Here is a 20,000-nt window from a genome sequence, read left to right as displayed (position 1 = left end):
CGAGTGTACACTATTACAGGAAATCTAATCTGACCAATCAGCACAGTAGGAATGTATTCGTTTGAGTAACGAGTGTCCGGAAACATTCGATACACCTCCTGCTTGTCCAAGATGGCCGCCCACGTAACATTCCCGCTGCCCAGCCAAGCTCGCTTCATGTTTATGCACTACAGGAAGTCACATGACAGAGTCTGAATCCCATTGCTAATGAAGTGGATGTGCTCTGTGATGTACAGGTTTGGCCTGAGACTGGAGGGTTTGTGTAGAATTCTCTCTCTCTCTCTCTCTCTCTCTCTCTCTCTCTCTCTCTCTCTCTGTGTCTTTCTGTTTATGTCGTTCACTTGTACCATCTGTGGAATCGTTACATGAGGATCATTAGTGTAGGGGTCATGTTTTATTGTGGGAAATATATCAGAGTGAGGAAGAGGAGAAAGATGAGGGGTAGGAGGAGGAGGAGGAGGAGAAGAAGCATGCCGGAAGCAGCAGTGGGCAGGGGTGGGCATGGCCCATCCAAATGAACGTCTTGCCCACCCAATCAAAGGGAAAATACCACAGAAAATATCAGCATGATATCTAATTTCTGCTTGGGTGGGCAGCCGGCAGCCTGTGGACAATCGAGGAGCCTGTAATGGTTGCTTTATATATATATATAAGTGTTTAATTTATGTTTTTCATTTAAGTAATGAATCTAGAAAAAAGTGGAAAAAGTTTGTATGGTAGTTTCAAAATAACTTTGATAGGTTTAGGATTAAATTAGATTTGAGAGATAATCTGATCCAATCAAAACAAGATTTTTAAAGTTAATATACAGATACATTTTTAAAGTTGATTTATTTATCACTGTTTAATTCTTTTTTCTAATTTTGTAAATATTCGTTATGGGAGAACTGGATTAGGTGTTGGAGCCACTACAACTTATAGCCCATTTATTATTTCTAAAAGCCCACACTAATAAAATGACCTATAACCAGCCCTGTGGAGAAGGTGGAAGAGGGCGATGAAGAGGAAGAGGGCGATGAAGAGGAAGAGGGCGATGAAGAGGAAGAGTAGGAGGAGGATGAGAAGGAAGAGGAAGAGGAGGAAGAAGAAACGGAGAAGGAGGAAGAGTAGACAGAGGAAGCCCCACACACACACACACACACACACACACACTCACACACACACACACTCGGATTCCAAATCGGAATGTAATACAATGGCAATTAGAGCGCTGTGTAGTGTGTGTGTGTGTGTGTGTGTGTGTGTGTGTGTGTGTGTGTGTGTGTGTGTGTGTGTGTGTGTGTGTGTGTGTATGTAATATGAAGCACGGTGTGTAAAGTACAATGCAGTTGTTCACACAGAAGTAACGATAGGTTTCTACAAGCTCCAGCTGTTCCTCCACTCGTCCCCTCACTACTCATTCACTCTCTCACTCACTAATTCACTCCCTCTCACTTATTCACTCTCTCTCACTCACTAATTCACTCTCACTCACTCATTCACTTCCTCTCACTCATTCACTCTCTCTCACTCACTAATTCACTCTCACTCACTCATTCACTCTCTCTCACTCACTAATTCACTCTCACTCACTCATTCACTCTCTCTCACTCACTAATTCACTCTCTCTCACTCATTTACTCTTTCACACTCATTTACTCTCTTACTCACTCATTCACTCACGTATTCACTTTCTCTATCTCATTAACTCTTTATTTCTCTCTCATTCATCCTCCCATTCATTTATTTATCAATTTTGTCAAATCTCCCTTATTTACTTTTTCTCTCTATCTTTCTCCATCCCTCTCTCTCTCTCTCTCTCTTTCTCTCCCTCCCTCTCTCCCTCCCTCTTTCTCTCCCTCCCTCTCTTCCTCCCTCCCTCTCTCTCTCTCCCTCTCTCTCCCTCTGGCGGTTTGTTCACTTCATTAATCTCCATTATAAAGCAGAAGTTAGTTAATGTCTCGGATGCTTGGCCAACGACACCCTGCCATGCACCCGTGCTGCCACCAACACATACACACACACACACACACACACACACACACACACACACACACACACACACTGAATGCTAATGCTGTAAAGGTTTACATTGTTCACAATAGTCTGTTTTCATTACGCAATGACAGAAGTGACCGCAAAGAGTAACGATATCGCTCCCTCTCTCTCTCTCTCTCCCTCTCTCTCTCTCTCTTTCTGTGTGTGTGTGTGTGTGTGTGTGTGTGTGTGTGTGTGTGTGTGTGTGTGTGTGTGTGTGTGTGTGTGTGTGTGTGTTTATTTACGTGTTTTAACTAAACATTACAGGGTTAAGGGTGCTGAAGAGTGAAACTGTGGCTGTTTGGTGTTATTGGGATTAAAACTCACAACCTTCTGATCAGAGGAAAAAAAAACAATCAGTCTTGACCACTGAGCTCTAATTCTGTGGAAGGAGGAGACTCTTTCCAAAAATGATAAATAAATCTCTCCTCAGAGAAAGTGGCTCCATATCAATAAATAAGAGGAACCAGACTCAGAAGAAAACCCATGTTCATCTGGGTGACTCTGAATGTCCATCCACTATGGACAGTATGAATATTTATATCATTGTTGATGGACTGATGGACAGTTGAGTATAAAATTGTCCAAGGCAGTTGCAGCCATAAGTCACTGTCCCAGACTTTATATTAATTATAATTCAAATCCATCTTCATGGTTCTCCACAGTACCCTCATAGATATCCTGGCTATAATCTTCCACTTATATAACTTTTATATTTAATTTTTATCCTGTTACAGTACAAATAGTTCCAAATGTAAAGGCTGAAGTGTGTAGTGTAGAGTGTGTAGTGTAGAGTGTGTAGTGTAGAGTGTGTAGTGGAACTCAAGGTAATTTGAACAAGTCTGGGTGTGTTTTCTCGCTCGACTCTGAGTGTGTTCTCTCACTGTATCAGCACCGCACGTTTCCTGACACACACTCTCTCTCTCTCTCTCTCTCTCTCTCTCTCTCTCTCTCTCTCTCTCTCTCTCTCTCTCTTTCTCTCTCTCTCTCTCTCTCAGTTTTTTCACACTCTTTCTTTCCAGGGGCTCAATTATGAGAGCGCGGCTTTCTGGATCCACAGCCTCCGGCAAGACAGCTTCGCCTAGGAGGAGCTCCCCGACAGCTCCCTTAACAATGATAAATCACACACACATACACACATGCACACACACACACACACACACACACACACACACACACACATGGAGCATAAACCCACTGATCACTAGATCACATAAGAGAGAGAGAACAAGATACTGCAAGATATCACTGATAAGGAAGTGAATAACACACTGAAGTGGTGAAGAAAACACAACTCTCTGCCTCACACACACACACACACACACACACACACACACACACACACACACACACACACGATAAACCTGACTGTATATTTACACACTTTATCCAAATTCCTTTGCATGCTCAGATATGAAGTTATTTATTTACCTCCAATATTTACTACTATGGGGCGAGAGAGATATACAGATAGATAGAGAGAGAGAGAGAGAGAGAGAGAGAGAGAGAGAGAGAGAGAGAGAGAGAGAGAGAGAGAGAGAGAGAGAGAGAGAGAAGAGAATGAGAGAAAAAAAGAGCGAGAGAATGAGAGAGAAAGAAACATCTGCATTCTTATTGAGTTTTCCTCCTGAATAAATAAATCTCATGCCTGCGATAGTTAATGTTCCCTCCGTGAAGAGGCCTAGACGCCATATGCTTACTATTAGCATCAATTCGCCAATAAACAGCTTCTTTTTTTTCCCCCAGATTTCAGACGCCAGCTTTTGATAAATGGCTTCAATTTGGCAGCTGCTTTAAGGTGTCAGTCCGCATCAGGTCGGAACAGCGGGCCTCTGCCCGAACAAATCTCGCTCACTTAGCTGTGCTGCCTTTTTAGGGCAAAATAATCTTTTCATACTAACCAGGCGGCAAACCGCACACGGCACCTGCAAGGGGGGGGGGGGGGGGATGTTGGGTGCTAGTGGTGGTGGTGGGATGATTGTGGGTTTTTTAGAGTGCATGTGTAGGTGTCAGTGTGACTTTTTGTCTTTATCAAAGAATAAAGGATTGCACGAGAAAGAAAGCGAATCGTTAAATTATTTACATTTATGGCATTTGGTAGACGCCCTTAACTTTAATCGCGATTAAGCGCATCAATGTCATGAGTTAACTCGTGATTAATCGCCACTTAATCACACATTTGTATCAGTTCAAAATGTACCTTAAATATACACATTTAAAGTTTTTAATACTCTAATCAAGTTGGGCATCGGCAAATATGGAAATATGGAAGTATGGAAATATTTCATGTCTATTAACGGCATGGAAAAAAGTGGAAAAACCACAGGTTCCCATTTCTTCGCACTGAGCCAGTTGCTCAAACAGACAAGATTGTTTAAATTTTTAGATGGCGGGACAGCTCGTAAAAATACTTGTAAATAAGTAATGATGGTGTTTGAAATTATGTAAATCATCAGGGCACCAAACGGAAGTTTTGCTTTGTTTCTGCACGGACGGTTTTAATTGCCGGATGTGAGCATCATGGCGGATTTTGGTGCTTAATTTAAGACTAAGCGCATCAGTAAAGAAAAAAATATTATCTTGTTACAAAAAAACCAATAGAACAATGACATCTGTATTACGAATGTTATGCTGAAGTTATGGATATTTGTTCCCATCCAAACCTAGATTTTAAACAAGCTAGAAGGTGTGTTTAACCCAATCAACGAGCTGAATGTGTCCAGACTGTCACTAAGGATGCAGGAAAATAAACCTTCCACCAATTTGACAACCTGTTAACCAATAAAAATACTCTTTGTTCAGCCCATATTGCTATTGGTTCTGGAGACTATTCACTATAAAATATTCATAATCTGTTACAGTCCAAATAAGAAAGAAAAATATATTGTACAATTTTACAATTATTGCTATCTGTCGACAGACTAAGGCACGTCAAAAAAGAGATTAGACCCACTGACATCCATTTTATATAAAGAATTCTAAAGCTGTAAAACCCATAAAAAATGTGCAGAACACTAAAGCAGATCTCCATCATCGCCATGTTAAATGTCCACTTACCTTAGGTAACCTCTCGGGGTCTCCGGGGTGGCGTGGAATGACTTTCTGTAACCTCTGGAAGCCGTAATCGATAGTGGGTTCATTCAGAGCTGAAACACACACACACACACACACACACACCGTTACAGGGCGATATAGTACGCTCTTGTTCTGTGGTACAGTAAATATATTAGGATTGAATTCGACAACCATTTTTTTGGAAATCGATCCTTGTTTTTTTTTTTTTTCTAAAAGGTCGGAACGAGGTTAGCACGTGCCTTTATACGGTGTGTTTGATTACTGCTATACGTAATTAAATTACCGCCATTTCAATCGAATTTGATTTCACTTGTATTTAAATGATCGGATCAGAGTTTTATTCATTTAGCTAGTGTCCGTAACTGCTCATCCTGTTCTGAGTTACAGAACGTTTCCGGAGACTTTCCCAGATATGAGCACTGGAGCGCAAGGTGAGGTGTAGATCCTGGATGAGGCGCCAATGCATAATGAGGAACTGCACAAAATCACTCTTACACACACATGCACACACATACACAAACTCATCAGGGTGTGTTTTGCGAATGAATAAAGAATAGTGTATATAGTATACTGTATACTAAAATATAGTATAGTATAGTATAGTATAGTATCGTATAGTACTGTATAGTATAGTATAGTACTTTATAGTATAGTATTGTATAGTATAGTATTGTATAGTATAGTATAGTATAGTACTGTATAGTATTGTATAGTATAGTACTGTATAGTATAGTATTGTATAGTATAGAATAGTACTGTATAGTATAGTATTGTATAGTATAGTATTGTATAGTATAGTATAGTACTGTATAGTATAGTATTGTATAGTATAGTATTGTATAGTATAGTACTGTATAGTATAGTATTGTATAGTATAATATATTACTGTATAGTATAGTATTGTATAGTATAGTATAGTACTGTATAGTATAGTATTGAATAGTATAGTACTGTATAGTATAGTATTGCATAGTATAGAATAGTACTGTATAGTATAGTATTGTATAGTATTGTATAGTATAGTATAGTATTGTATAGTATAGTATTGTATAGTATAGTACTGTATAGTATAGTATTGTATAGTATAGTATAGTACTGTATAGTATAGTACTGTATAGTATAGTATTGTATAGTATAGTATAGTATAGTATTGTATAGTATAGTATTGTATAGTATAGTATAGTACTGTATAGTATAGTATTGTATAGTATAGAACTGTATAGTATAGTATTGTATAGTATAATATAGTACTGTATAGTATAGTATTGTATAGTATAGTACTGTATAGTATAGTATTGTATAATATAGTACTGTATAGTATAGTACTGTATAGTATAGTACTGTATAGTATAGTATTGTATAGTATAGTATAGTATTGTATAGTATAGTATTGTATAGTATAGTATAGTACTGTATAGTATAGTATTGTATAGTATAATATAGTACTGTATAGTATAGTATTGTATAGTATAGTATAGTACTGTATAGTATTGTATAGTATAGTACTGTATAGTATAGTATTGTATAGTATAATATAGTACTGTATAGTATAGTATTGTATAGTATAGTATAGTATTGTATAGTATAGTATAGTATTGTATAGTATAGTATTGTATAGTATAGTATAGTACTGTATAGTATTGTATAGTATAGTACTGTATAGTATAGTATTGTATAGTATAATATAGTACTGTATAGTATAGTATTGTATAGTATAGTATTGTATAGTATAGTATAGTATTGTATAGTATAGTATTGTATAGTATAGTATAGTATAGTACTGTATAGTATAGTATTGTATAGTATAATATAGTATTGTATAGCATAGTATCGTATAGTATTGTATTGTATAATGTAGTATAGTATAGTATAGTATAGTATTGTATAATATAGTATAATATAGTATTGTACTGTATAGTATAGTATAGTATAATATAGTATAGTATAGTATAGTATAGTATATTATAGTATCGTATAGTATAGTATTGTATAATATCATATAGTATAGTATAGTATAGTATAATATAGTATTGTATAGTATAGTATATTATAGTATCGTATAGTATAGTATTGTATAATATCATATAGTATAGTATAGTATAGTATAATATAGTATTGTATAGTATAGTATAGTATAGTATAGTATAATATAGTATTGTATAGTATAGTATAGTATAGTATAGTATAGTATAATATAGTATAGTATAGTATAGTATAATATAGTATTGTATAGTATAGTATAATATAGTATAGTATAAAATAATATAGTATTGTATAGTATAGTATAGTATAGTATAGTATAGTATAGTATAGTATAGTATAGTATATATTGTTGAACTGTATATTTCATGCTTGTTGAATGAATGTATGGTCCAGTATAGCCATATTTCATAGCATTTAACCAGTAAGGTATATAGCATTTTATAAACAAGTATCATATGATATCATATGGTGTAGGTGTGTATTAGATCACATTCTATATAACTGATTACAGTCGTATATGTTTTGTACAGTGCAGTACACTAAATACTATATTACAGCTGTGTAGTATAAAGCAGGTAGCATACAGTAAAGTATAATCTGTATCAAATTCTATATGCGGGTGCAGGTTTTCCTTCCAACCAAGCAAGTCCACAAATTCTACCAGTTTTATTCTGATGATTTTCATTTTCAGGGACTATCAGTTGTCCTTGAATGGTTTGAATGAAAACCTGCAACCACACTGGCCCCTTTGTGGAAAAGATTGGACTGGTATACTTTCTATTCTATTCCATTCTATTCTATTCTATGCTAGTTTATTTATAAATATATGGGACCATAGCCTACATACAGTATAGAGTACAGGCTTATTGTATATACTGTAATAGTTCTGATTGTATATGGAGCACGACTCCCAAAAGAGTGCAGAATGTATTAAATATGGTGGAACTTTGGACAAACCGAAAGCTCCACAGCACAAAGTATTTGAATAATGAAAGTAAAATAGTTGAATACACGTGATGATGATGTTCAGGAAACATGGCTTGAGAGTTGTTCTGACTGAGGAAGGACCACTGAGTGAGTTGAGAAGAAGCTCATCAAAAAACTGTGTTTAAAGAGAGTGAGAGAGAGAGAGTGAGAGAGAGAGAGAGAGAGAGAGAGAGAGAGAGAGAGAGAGAGAGAGAGAGAGAGAGAAAGTGTTTATGAAGACAGTCTCTGTTGACCTGCTTCTCCCCCCTTCACTTCTCATTCACACACTGCCTAATTTAATCCTCCTTCCCTCCACCTTCCCCCAACATACATTTGATTTTTCATTCCCCCACTCTAGAGCTCAGTTTTCCTTTCTCACATTCTCGCGGCGCGTGAGAAGAACACAAGAGTGAGAGAGAAAAAAAGAGAGAACGGGAAACACCCCGGAAAAACTGTTAGGCAGACATTTCTCCATAATCAAGCCCATTAATCATAAAAGGCTGTCAAATTTGACTTTGGGGACAATTTGTCAGCCCTCGTGCCCACTCTGCTTTTGTCACCGATGCCTCTTGTATCGGTTAAGGATGATTGACAGTCTGAACGGAGCGAGTAGAATAGCTAGTTTGCGCTAATATGCATACCCGAGCTTTCATGAATAAGAATAAGGTTTCGGCGCGGAGGCACGCCGGCCCTTTCAAAAGGGGCCCGCCGCCGTTTGTCGCGCAAGGCAAATAGATGTTATTACCATTATAACAATATTTGTTTTCTGGCAGCAGGAAAGGGCCCCTGCGAGCAGCACAATCGAATTTGTTTGAAGACAGTTTTTGTCAGGAAGGGGGGGGGAGAACAAGTGAGCTGACAGAAGAGTTTGGAGGGGGCGGGGCTTGTGAGCTGATAGTGTGAATGTGGAGAGGTGCTCTCTGTTAGCAGGCTATTACATAGCAACTGTAGCGAATTTCAAATCATTATATATATTTATATTTAGGGATGTAACGATACACGCAATCGTACCAGTTGCAGTGCAGAGCTTTCGGTTTCGGTACACACGTGCAATCATGAACGCAATCCAATATTGCATATTGGAATATAGTCAATATCTGAGTTTCCTCCCAAATTTACTGAGCAGCGACATCATTATTAGTATCGTTTAGTCTCCCCCTCGCACTCACTCAGTACCGGAAATACCATTTGCAGCGAGTCGAAATACGATTTGTAGTGCGCTGTAAAACTCTGATAATGTTTTGCGCATAAACGAAATCTCACGATGTGGATTCTTTCGAATTTTATTTCCAGAATGAATGAAGGATGGAAGGAAGACATTTGTTTGGTGAAATGTGTGAAAAACACACACACACACACACACACACACACTTATATATACTTATGTATCACCCAAATGTCTAACAAATGTAAACTAATACATTTTTCCATTTATTTAAATTAATTTAATTAATCGAATTTGTGCCAATTTAATCAATGACTCAATTTAATCAGTATAATAAAAAAAATATTTTATTCTATTCTATGTGATTTATTTTAATATATATATTTTTTTATAGTATTTTATTATTTTTTTTTATAAAATTTGTATTATTTTATTTAACCAAGAAGGCATTTTATTTAAAATTTGTATATTTTTTTTAAACTTCTGACGTTAACTAATGTTTATAATGTACACAAAGTGCGTTAACAAAAAAATGACAAGCAATTTTATAAGCAGTTTAACATTTCTTCCCCCTGAACTGTGCTGAAATTCAACCGAAGCGTCTCCTAAAAACAGAGATACGTACCGAACCCTGAATTTTGTGTATATATGAGTGCAAAAGTTTTAGCGTCCCCTCAGCACAGAGCGTGAAAAGACGGTACTTCATGCAATCGTCTGTCCGATCGTACTTTTTTCACGTCCCCTTCCACGCGTTTTATTCACACACACTTCACTTCAATCCGTTCTATGCCTACGATAAACTATACATCTATCCTTATACATTATATATACGTTATAATATACGAGCGCCTTAGCAGCGTTATAGTGATAATCGGGCCTTGGCGGAGATCAGATTTAGATATTTAGCATGCTATCCACGTGGCGTTCGCGTGTTAACTGTATATATTAGATGCGAACACAAAATTATCTATTTTGTACGTCAACAGGTTAGATAGATGAGGAAACATTCAAGTGGTCAACGGGTAAATTAATCATCTGCATTCATAATAATTGTGTCAATGGAAAGTCCTTATAAGGAAAGTGCGAAAACCTGTGTTTGGGTGTGTGTGTGTGTGTGTGTGTGTGTGTGTGTGTGTGTGTGTGTGAGTTGCCTCCCTCACACTGCGTCAATCTGTTGAGAAATTAAGCCCATTCATCCTCTTATTAAAATCCCCCTGCACTCTGACCCCTCCCCCCCTCCCCTCCTCCTCCCCCCCGATCAATATGGTGGCGTTAGCGAGCGTGCGGCGCGGTAATTGGCGCGGTGGCGGGCGCGCGCTCAACGCCGAACCCTGACCCCGCGCAAACTGACGCACTCGTATGAAGATAGATTGCCTGATTTAGTGTAAACATATGCTGCAATTCCAGCCATCAGCGCCACTTTCTCCGTAGTAATTCGTATTGATTTTTCTTCCTCTCGTCCACGGTTTGGTTTTTTTTTTTTTCTTTTTGACGTATGTGTGTGTGTGTGTGTGTGTGTGTGTGTGTGTGTGGGTGAGAGAAAGAAAGAGATAGAATGAAAGTAGGGGGCCTGATAATGTGTTTCAGAGGAGGAGAATAAAAAGGAGGTGAGGGTATTTATTATTTATTCGATCGCGTCGTTATTGCTCTCATCGCGAGGCCGTGTTTCCGAAACGTCCTCGCACCCGCTACGGAGCGTGTGGTCAGTAATCAGGATGCAAAGAGGTACGAGGTCACAGATCGTGTTTCCACATACACACACACACACACAAAATGTAACTCACTGGTTGATTCTTTGGATATAGAAATTTGTCCGTCTTTTTGTGAGTGCGAGCGAATTCTCGATTCTGATTGGTCGGAAATGTTCTCTAAACCATAAACCTGCCAGCTCTGGCTGTGAAGAAACTCAGGTTTGTATTCATGTGCTTGTTTTGTCATCGTTTTTTCCTTCATATGGTAATTCCTTGAAAAGTACATCTTGATGTGGAAGGAATCTCGTGCAACTACGTTCGGCTCGGTTGCCAGTTCCGCTATAATCCTGAAAATAGCCGAAGCAAAGAGTCATCCCTTAAAAAAAAAAAAAAAAAAAGTGTGTTAACCTGTGCTGCAAACTGTCTGTGCGATCGGATTTCAGCAGATGCTTCTCGATCTAGCTGGCAAATGAGAGGGAGCGTTCAGACACCTCGTAAAATCAATCTCTCGCCTCTTATTCCACACGCCGCAGAGGTTACAGGTCGAATGGGGCCGAGTGGAAGAGCGAGCAGTGTGTCGTGATTAAAGGCCTTCTCTCTCTCTCTCTCTCTCTCTCTCTCTCTCTCTTCCTCTCGCTCACTCACTCACTCTTTGTCTCATCTTTGCCACACACACACATCATTGTCACATTCTTTCTATGCCAGTTTGAGAATATATTCAATGTGTATGTGTTTTTTGGCATTTCTTCCCCACGTGCGGTATAAATGTCCTCTCTAGAGACTTGACATCTATTTCTATCAATTGCACTATTTTCCCCGCACGCAGCTGATCGCGCTTCCCTCTTTTGCGACTTCGCAAAACAAGCCATCTCATTCATTTCCATCCCGCTCGCTGCGCCATTTACATTTCCTTCCCCGATGTCCGAAAAACGACGGCTCCCCTTTCGTGCTTGATGGACTGATTGAAGGCGCAGTCACACCCCTGTCGGACACAATCCCGCCGCCTCTCTCGTAACCATTCGGGAGGCTATTTCGGAATCGGTCTCCGTGTACAAACCACTCCATCAAAGCAGCCTCGCCTGCGACGGAACGACGCAATTTGTTTTTGCAAGGTTCAAATTCCTGCACAGCAAGACTCAATCTCGCATTTCCATGCTCCGGTTTATTGATAAGAGCCCGAGTCAAGTGTGTGCATGCGCTCTGATTGTCCCTCCAGTCATCACGGACGCGGTTGTGGACGTGCCGAGGGGGAAGCAGCAGACAACAGGAAGTCATTTGTTTATCCGTTTCGGCCTGTCGCCTGCGTGCAAAGGGGCCGGCCGACAAACGCGTGAAACCTTTACGCCGCTCGCTATCGATTCCGTTTTCCGCTCCGTTCCATTCCTCCGTTCGGCCTGGTACACGCTGGCTCACTCAGCCCCAGATTCTGAAGCTGGGAATGATCAATCGCTGAACCGCCGATCGATCCTCATAGAAATTTCATGAACTTTAAACTGTGACTGACAGTCGAGAGGTAAGTGAAGCAGAAAACCACCAGGGGAGATGAGAAAAATCCCAAACACACGCACTTAATTACAGCCGAATTCAGCTTCTATGGCAGCACGTATGCCTTGTTTACCTCGAGCGTGCGAGCGTGCGAGCTGCAGATGTACACGTTCATACTCTTCCAAATGTGAGTCACTGATTTTTTTGTGTGTGTGTGTGTGTGTGTGTGTGTGTGAGAGGACAGCAAAAAGGAATGTAAGCGCATAAGAGAACAGAAAGACAAAGTTTGAGAGGACAGCAAGATGAATAAATGGACAGAACATTGGGAAAAGAGTGTGAGAGGACAGAAACAAGGATAGCAAGAGCAGTAGTTGAGAAGATGGGAGCTGAATGTTGTGAGAACATGAAGAAGGAATTGTAAAAGGACATAGTGAAGGAGTCTAAGAGGACATGAAGAAAGAGTGTAAGAGGACATAAAAAAGCACTGTAGGAAGATATGGAGAAGGAGTGTAAGAGGACATGGAACAGTGTTGAGAGGACATGAAAGAGTCAGAGAGGATGGTGAAATAACAAAAAGAGAGGGTGAAAAAAAACATGTAGAAGACATGAGAATAAAGAAAATTGAAAATACATGGAGTGAAAGAGGATGTGGAAGAGCAGTGGAAAAGGACGTGATGAAGGAGTGTAGGAGGACATGAAGAAGAAGTCTAAAAGGACATGAAGAAGGAGTCTTATAGGACATGAACAAGGAGTCATGAAGAAGTAGTCTAGAGAACATGTTGAGGATGTTGAGAGAACCATCAGAAGGTGTGTGAGAAGATGGTGAGATAGCAGAAAGGGAGGGTGAGAAAATGTGTAGAAGACTGAGAGGACAGGGGAAAGGAAATTGAGAAAACATGGGGAACGAGTGTGAGAGGATCCATGTCCTTCTCCAGGATGTGGTTTTCTTATTTAGAAAAAAGATAGAAGCAAGGATGAGTGCAAAGAAGTGCAGAGAATCAGAGGACAGTGAGATCTGAGTGTAATGTGTTTCCTGATCATCTGATTAACATGTGCCCTCAAACATGGCACCAATTTTAGGAGTATTTCATGTCGCAGTGTTAGTCAATAACATCACACTTCTCAGGTGGGGGATTGGGGGCTTTTGATGCACACTTCCTGTAGGTGTCACTCAGCTTAATCAAGGCAGCACCGAGGCAATTAGCTGACTGGGGTGATTAGCATATTGAAGCGGATGGATGCTGCAGTAATCAGGAGGGTTGCATCACAAAGAGAGGGAGAGGGTTGAGGAGGACAGTGTGAGGCAGCAAGACGGTGTGTATGAAAAAAAAAAAACGTGGATGAACAGAGCAAGAGAGGAACCGAATTGACCACTTCAGGCATTTGGAGCATTATCTTCAGCTGGTCACACACCTGCGGTTACAAGAGATCTCGACAGTGAGGGTTTGAACGTTCTGATTGACTGATTAAACAAAAATTAATCAATATTCTAATCATACTGTAGATCGCCATCTACTGGCCTAGCATGCAAGCTCATCACGTCTTTCATAAAGAAATTGGTCATATCCAAAAAAATTGGATAATAAAAGAATCCTTTAAATTGGAAAGAAAAACTGAATAATTAGTTTTTCTTTGCAAAAACTAAATCTACACTTTCTCCCCAAGTACAAAGTGGAAGCTCAGTTCTTAAGCTCCCGAATACTGATAGGAAGGACAGGGGTTCATGCCCGAGTATCGTGAAGCTGCCACTTTTGCACTTTAACCCAAGCTTCCCAACATCTCCAAGACATGCAAAGAAAGAAAGACATGCATTGGACACCAATTGGCATTTATAAATTGTCCGTAATGTGTGAATGCAGGTGTGCGTGTTATATGGTACCCTGCAATAGGTTGTCACCCCGTCTAGGGTATTCCCTGCCTTGTATACCCGAGATAATCTCCCGAATTCTCTATGACCCTGCACAGTATAAGGGTAAAGATGATGGATGGATGGAGGAAGGATGGATGGATGGATGGATGGATGGATGGATGGATGGATGGATATGGTATGTGCCACCAGAGTTGTATGAATCACTTCTTTAAACTCAGAGGCACATAGGGCACAGGTTTGGCATTTGCGTTGTCAGTTGACATCCTCTTCCTAGGTAATTCTCGGCCATGTTTAGGTTTAGAAACTACTGCAATACATAGCAAAACCTGGAAAGTTGGCTTGTGAGACCACTGACGGGAAAAACCTTTCGATTGATGAAGTTATTTAAAAGGTACAACCTTTCATGGTCCTTACAGATGAACAAGATCAAGAATTCTTTTGGGTGCTAGTTTTTTTCAAAAATGGTCGCGTACCAGAATGGTGATATTAAGTTACAATAAAAGCCAAATCCCACCAAAAGATATTAAAACCAAAATGTGTGTGAGTGAAGATGGAAAAAAAAATAGGCAATGCTAAACAGAACTCTTTTGTTTCCAGAACCCTACGTACTCCTGGACTCTGGTTCCCTGCCTTTTCCGAACTCCTTGGCTCATAAACCTTTAGAGGCCTTTTAAAGAAGCCGTGCGTCACATGGCGCCACCAATTCTGGCTAAGGACCGAGCAGGTCCCCTAAACACACACACACACAAAAAGAGTTCATAGGACCATAGTTCCCACGGGGGGTGACGCTATTTCTCCACTATGTTCAAGCTCGCTTTGCTCTACAACAGGTCTCAGAACATGGTGTGTTCAAAGTCCCACATTAGCACAACGTGGCCTGCTGTCACTGAAGGAGTTATAAAGTGTTTGGTTACATCCTGGCAGAAACTGGTTGAAGGAGTCTTAGTTTATTAGGCTAAAGGTGTGGGGGGCTCATCTAGTTTCTCATCATAAAAGTATGAATCCTAGTCCCCATGGTTTGTTTGCTGCTGATTGGCAATTCCTGATGACATGCATTAGATCACTTTTGAATGTCATGCCCATGCCAACAAAAAGATCCTACAGGAACGCAAATGGTTGAAGGCTATGCATGGACAATGCAAAGGTCCCTGCCTAAAGATCTAAATGTTGCTTATGAATTTATCGCATCTCATGATCTTTCTGAATATTATTTACTCTAGGTGTGAAAAGCATGCTTAAGTGCACTGTATCAGTGCATGCTCCAGTGACGTTAATAAACACTGTCATTAGTCCTACCTTCAGTGTTTCCCATCCTGCTCCCTGGGGAACCCCCAGATGGTGCTTATTGTTGTTCTTCCCAACACCCAACACACCTGTAGCTAATATTCTGCATGGTTCTTGATATATGTGTGGTGGAGAATATGAGCAGGTTTATTTAATTATGGTAATCAAGGGCCTTGTAGGAAAAAAGAGACTTACACCCAAATTCGAATATGCTGAGTTTTCTTTCAGTGGATTACATTGAGATCCTCATGGACTTGATTCTGGAAGACTTGTATAAACTGTAAGAGCTTCCCTATCCTCCATATACCTACGTTTTCCCAGTACTTCTACAAATCAGGACAAGCAATGCAATTTCATTAATAGTTCCTTAGATTGTTCAGGTTTCTAGCTTACTGAAAACATGGCTACAACTGCGCATTTGCCAAGGGTATTTGAGATCATGGTTGGCGACTCCACCTTCTAGATTTGAAGGGTATATCCCTGAATATATTTGGAGGAAAGATATTTACCCCTCAAGAATAAAAACATTACATGCAATGGCACCCCCCCACCCCCCACCCCCCTTTTACACCACACTTAGCTCTTCCCGGTTCTTACCAATTTGCAATCGAGGCACTGTGTTGTTTACAGAAAGGCCTTAACCTCCCAAGCCAACACTTCTGGAGCCCTGTTCTGTGTATTGTGTGTGGAAATCTTGGGCAAGTCTGGACGTGAAGTGACACGTGTCCCTCAGAAAAACAACGTTTCCCACCACCCAGCTAAAATGATTGTGTTTGTTAGCAGCACTGGAGCGTACGCTGATTAAATTTTTTTTCCAGGGGTTTGAGTTGGCATCTAAAATATGTCTTTTTTTATTGCTAAGCAGACGATAATATGGTTAGCTGGTCTATTATTATTATTATTATTATTATTATTATTACATGTAGGCTGTGAAGGAGCAAAGGTAGTCATTTATTTCTGATTGCTGTTTTCAAAAGGCTCGAGTCCATGCTGCCAGTCTGGGAGATTGTAATGCTCAGATCATTGCAGCCATGGATCAATGCTGGTTGAGTTATTGCAGTATTTGGCTACTGATTTCTTTCTAGAGATGTGTTTTCCCAGGAAAGTCGATACTCTCAGGCTCGTCTCACTTTTTTACTCTCCTTCTTCCCCCTCCCACCACGGAGTGCACCTGGGGAGCCTCGGCCCCAGGAGACCGGAGGAGGCAGTTGGTGGGGTGGAATGGGCGGGAAAGGGATGGAGGGGTGTAAGGGGTGTGTAGGGGGAAAACGATGGACGAAGAATGAAAATGAGAAAAAGAGTGTAGAAAGACCCTTTACAACTTGCATCTGATATCTGCACTTAATTTCTTTCGCTTCTCATTTTCCCTAATCGTTCCCTGACAAGCAATAGAAGTGTAATCTACCAAGCGAACGACCTCCTTCTGATGCTTTTCCTCGGCCTCTTATCTATAGGGCCAGATAAAAAATAAATAAATAAATAACAGTGCAAGAAAAACCTGCTGAAAATTTGCCAACATGCAGTTCTTCGCTCTCCATCCCTTCTCTATCCCTCTCTTCTTTGTTGTTGTTTTTTTGCCAATTTTCTAATGACCTGAATGCAGGCCTTCCAAAAATGTCAAGCTGGATTGTTTTCATTTGGAAGCTGCGAATCGAAAACGAGGCTGGCGCGAGAGGAGAGGAGGAGGAGGAGGTCGGAAACTCCCCGATGAGAAAAACAGTTTGGATTCGCTCGAGTTTGCCTGTTCAGTAATTAAATCCTGCCTCGAATCGCACGTCTCACGTACCTAGCCGTAGCTATAATTAAGATGCAGATACGGAGGTCGATAATCTTTCGATATCGGAAAATAAATCTGACCGTAAAATGATTGGGAAAGGGATCACAATTTTCCCAATCAAATTGAAATTAAAAGTTAATATGTTCTTGATAAAAAAAAAAAACCTCTGGCATTAGTGATTTTTAAAGCACACCTCCGTGGACGGCTTGTTCGAAGCTACATGTTCACCCACAAGCCCCGCCCACTTGTTTTCTATTGGCTGAGTTCACACAGAGCAAAAACAACTAAGAGACACTGACTATAAAGTTATCAGAACACATTTTTAATATTCTTTTACAAGTCCGACGATAAGTCTTCGCTTGTCACCGGCTCAGACGATTGTCGACGATAAAAAGGTGCATTTTATTCGCTCGAGTCCATTCTAGTCAATGCGTTTTCCCTTCTCGACGCCTATTCACTATGTACGTCACATTGAAAAAAAAATTACCTCATAATGCACCATCGCGCTGTCAGTCAAATAACGGAGACGATCGGTCGGTCGGTCGGTCGGACGACGCGAACACACCGCACTCGCGCTGTCCCATTGTAAACTCGTCTTTATGCGAGCGAGGACAAAGGCGAGGAGCCGCCGAGATAAACCTCATGTTTAACACTGAGCTTTAACGCTAGGCCTGCTTTTTACGCTGTGACATTTCCTTATCGCGCTAAACAGTCCTTCATCTGACCTTTGAATGGCATCTCGAATTATTCCGATGGAAGAAAGAAAAAGCATCGATTAGATGGAGTGATACTCAGGCACGCCGGAGAACGGACGGATAGAGGAGGAGGGTGAAGAAACGTGACGCTTGGGGGAACAATTTGGGCTCAAGGGGTCAGAAAAGGGGATGCGCCGTAACACAAACACATCAAATGAAGTTTTGCTGAATTCTGAAGGTTTATATTAATTCGCTTGTTGTGATACTTGAATAGCGTTTGTGTGACAGCTGTGTGTGTGTGTGTGTGTGTGTGTGTGTGGGTGTGTATGTGGGTGTGTACCTGTATAGACGAAGCGTCCCGGCGCTCCTTTGCAGAACTGTTTGGATTTGTAGGACAGTGTGACCTCCACGACCCCAGGGATGTGTCTCGGTGGTGTCTGAACACGAATAGCGTGGGGTGTGATGAGCTAAAATACAGCACACAACACGTTCAGCTCAATACACACACACACAACATCGATTACACACAAACACCGCCACTGCCGAGAGTCCACTCTGACCCTTCAGTCAGACACACACACACACACATACACATACACATACTCAACACTGGAAAATTACTCTACTGGAAAAGTAACAAATAATTGCTACTTCTGTATTTTGCAAGTTATTTGCATGTGTGTGTGTTTGTGTGTGTGTGTGTGTGTGTGTCTGTGTGTGGGTGTGTGTGTGTGGGTGTGTGATTCCTAAAGAACCAACCTCGCTCCAGACGAGCATAGTTCCGAAGACGACCTGCAGTCCGTCAAAGAAGTTGTCCCCAATGATGATGACCGTGGCTCCTCCAGTCGTCCAGCCCTCACTAGGGCTTATAGCTTTGATGCATGGAGTGGCTGCTTCACACACGCACACGCGCACACACACACACACACACACACACACACACACAAACAAACAAAAGAAAGACCAATTAAAACCAACAGTACTCTTCTGTTTGAAAGAAAAATGTATAATCGACTTCCCATTTGGACCACATTGCTGTTGAATCCTTGATTCTAATTGGTTGATTGATTGGTTTTCTGATTGGCGCATCACTGACGTGATCATTTCTATAGCAACAGCCTGTTGCTAAGGTGTACACTGAACATTAATGTCTAGGGGGGGTTTTCTCAAGGGAAGGAATATCCAGTGTCAGAATTCAAACTATAAATTTAAGGGTGGAAGTTGACCAATCGCCAGGGTAACGGTAGCCCTGTCGTTGATTATTGTCCAATTCGATGTCCAATGTGATGTGGAAAGGACGTCGGGATTATCTCGGAATTTGTTTCCCAGCTGATTAAAAAAAAAAGACGATTTGTAACAACAATTAGAACGGCTCATATTGTATTCTTATTTCCTGGCCGGCTCGATAAAGCAATTAGGAGTTCATCAGGCGTTTCTTTTTTGTCGTTTATGGTAAAGTCGTTTTGGCTTGGGGTGATGGAGACAGGGAGGCTGAGTGTGTGTGTGTGTGTGTGTGTGTGTGTGTGTGTGTGTGTGTGTGTGTGTGTGTGTGTGTGTGTGTGTGTGTGAGGCGCACTGTGGACAGGAATTGATTCGTACTGCATAGTGAATGAAGTGTGCATAAGTGTCTAACTTCCAATTGGGTTTTTAAAAATCACCGCTCACACAGAACGAGACAGAGACAAACAGGGAGAGACAGAAAGAGACAGAGAGAGACAGAGGGAGACAGTGTATCCAAACTCTCAAATCAATTTCTTTAGGTCTGTAACCTTCACTACAACCCGGGGAATAAAACACAGCCAAACGATTGAACCGAAGTCGTAATGGCTGCCGGTTCACCTGTCAGGGACTCGATCCGAACCTGGAGCAGCTGTTTAAACCCTGCGCTTCCTCCAAAAATCGTCCCGGTGTGTTGGACATGAAAGCGTCTTCCTTTGTTTGTTTAGCACCCCCTGCACCACCTCAACAATGCCGCCGTCGCTTTTCTGAAGGG

At 40.7% G+C, this 20,000-nt stretch overlaps 1 protein-coding gene across 4 annotated transcripts in view; it reads right to left on the bottom strand.

The window, feature by feature from the left end:
• LOC310740044 (transcription factor COE3) overlaps positions 1-20,000 on the bottom strand; it is a 91,232-nt gene that overhangs the window by 11,139 nt on the left and 60,093 nt on the right. For 2 of the 4 annotated variants that reach the window (XM_083566441.1, XM_083566442.1), the window contains exons 9-11: positions 18,767-18,900; positions 18,348-18,474; positions 5,074-5,162 (exon numbers count right to left, since the gene is read on the bottom strand). In XM_083566441.1, coding sequence (XP_083422567.1) covers positions 5,074-5,162; positions 18,348-18,474; positions 18,767-18,900 — 350 coding nt within the window. The remainder of the gene's footprint in view (positions 1-5,073; positions 5,163-18,347; positions 18,475-18,766; positions 18,901-20,000) is intronic. The other 2 variants (XM_083566440.1, XM_083566443.1) reach the window with 1 other exon arrangement.

Source organism: Silurus aristotelis, assembly GCF_946808225.1.
Source record: "Silurus aristotelis genome assembly, chromosome: 17".
NCBI lineage: Eukaryota > Metazoa > Chordata > Actinopteri > Siluriformes > Siluridae > Silurus > Silurus aristotelis.
Note: the sequence above shows the minus strand (reverse complement) of the source record. Positions and strands in the feature narration are given on the sequence as shown.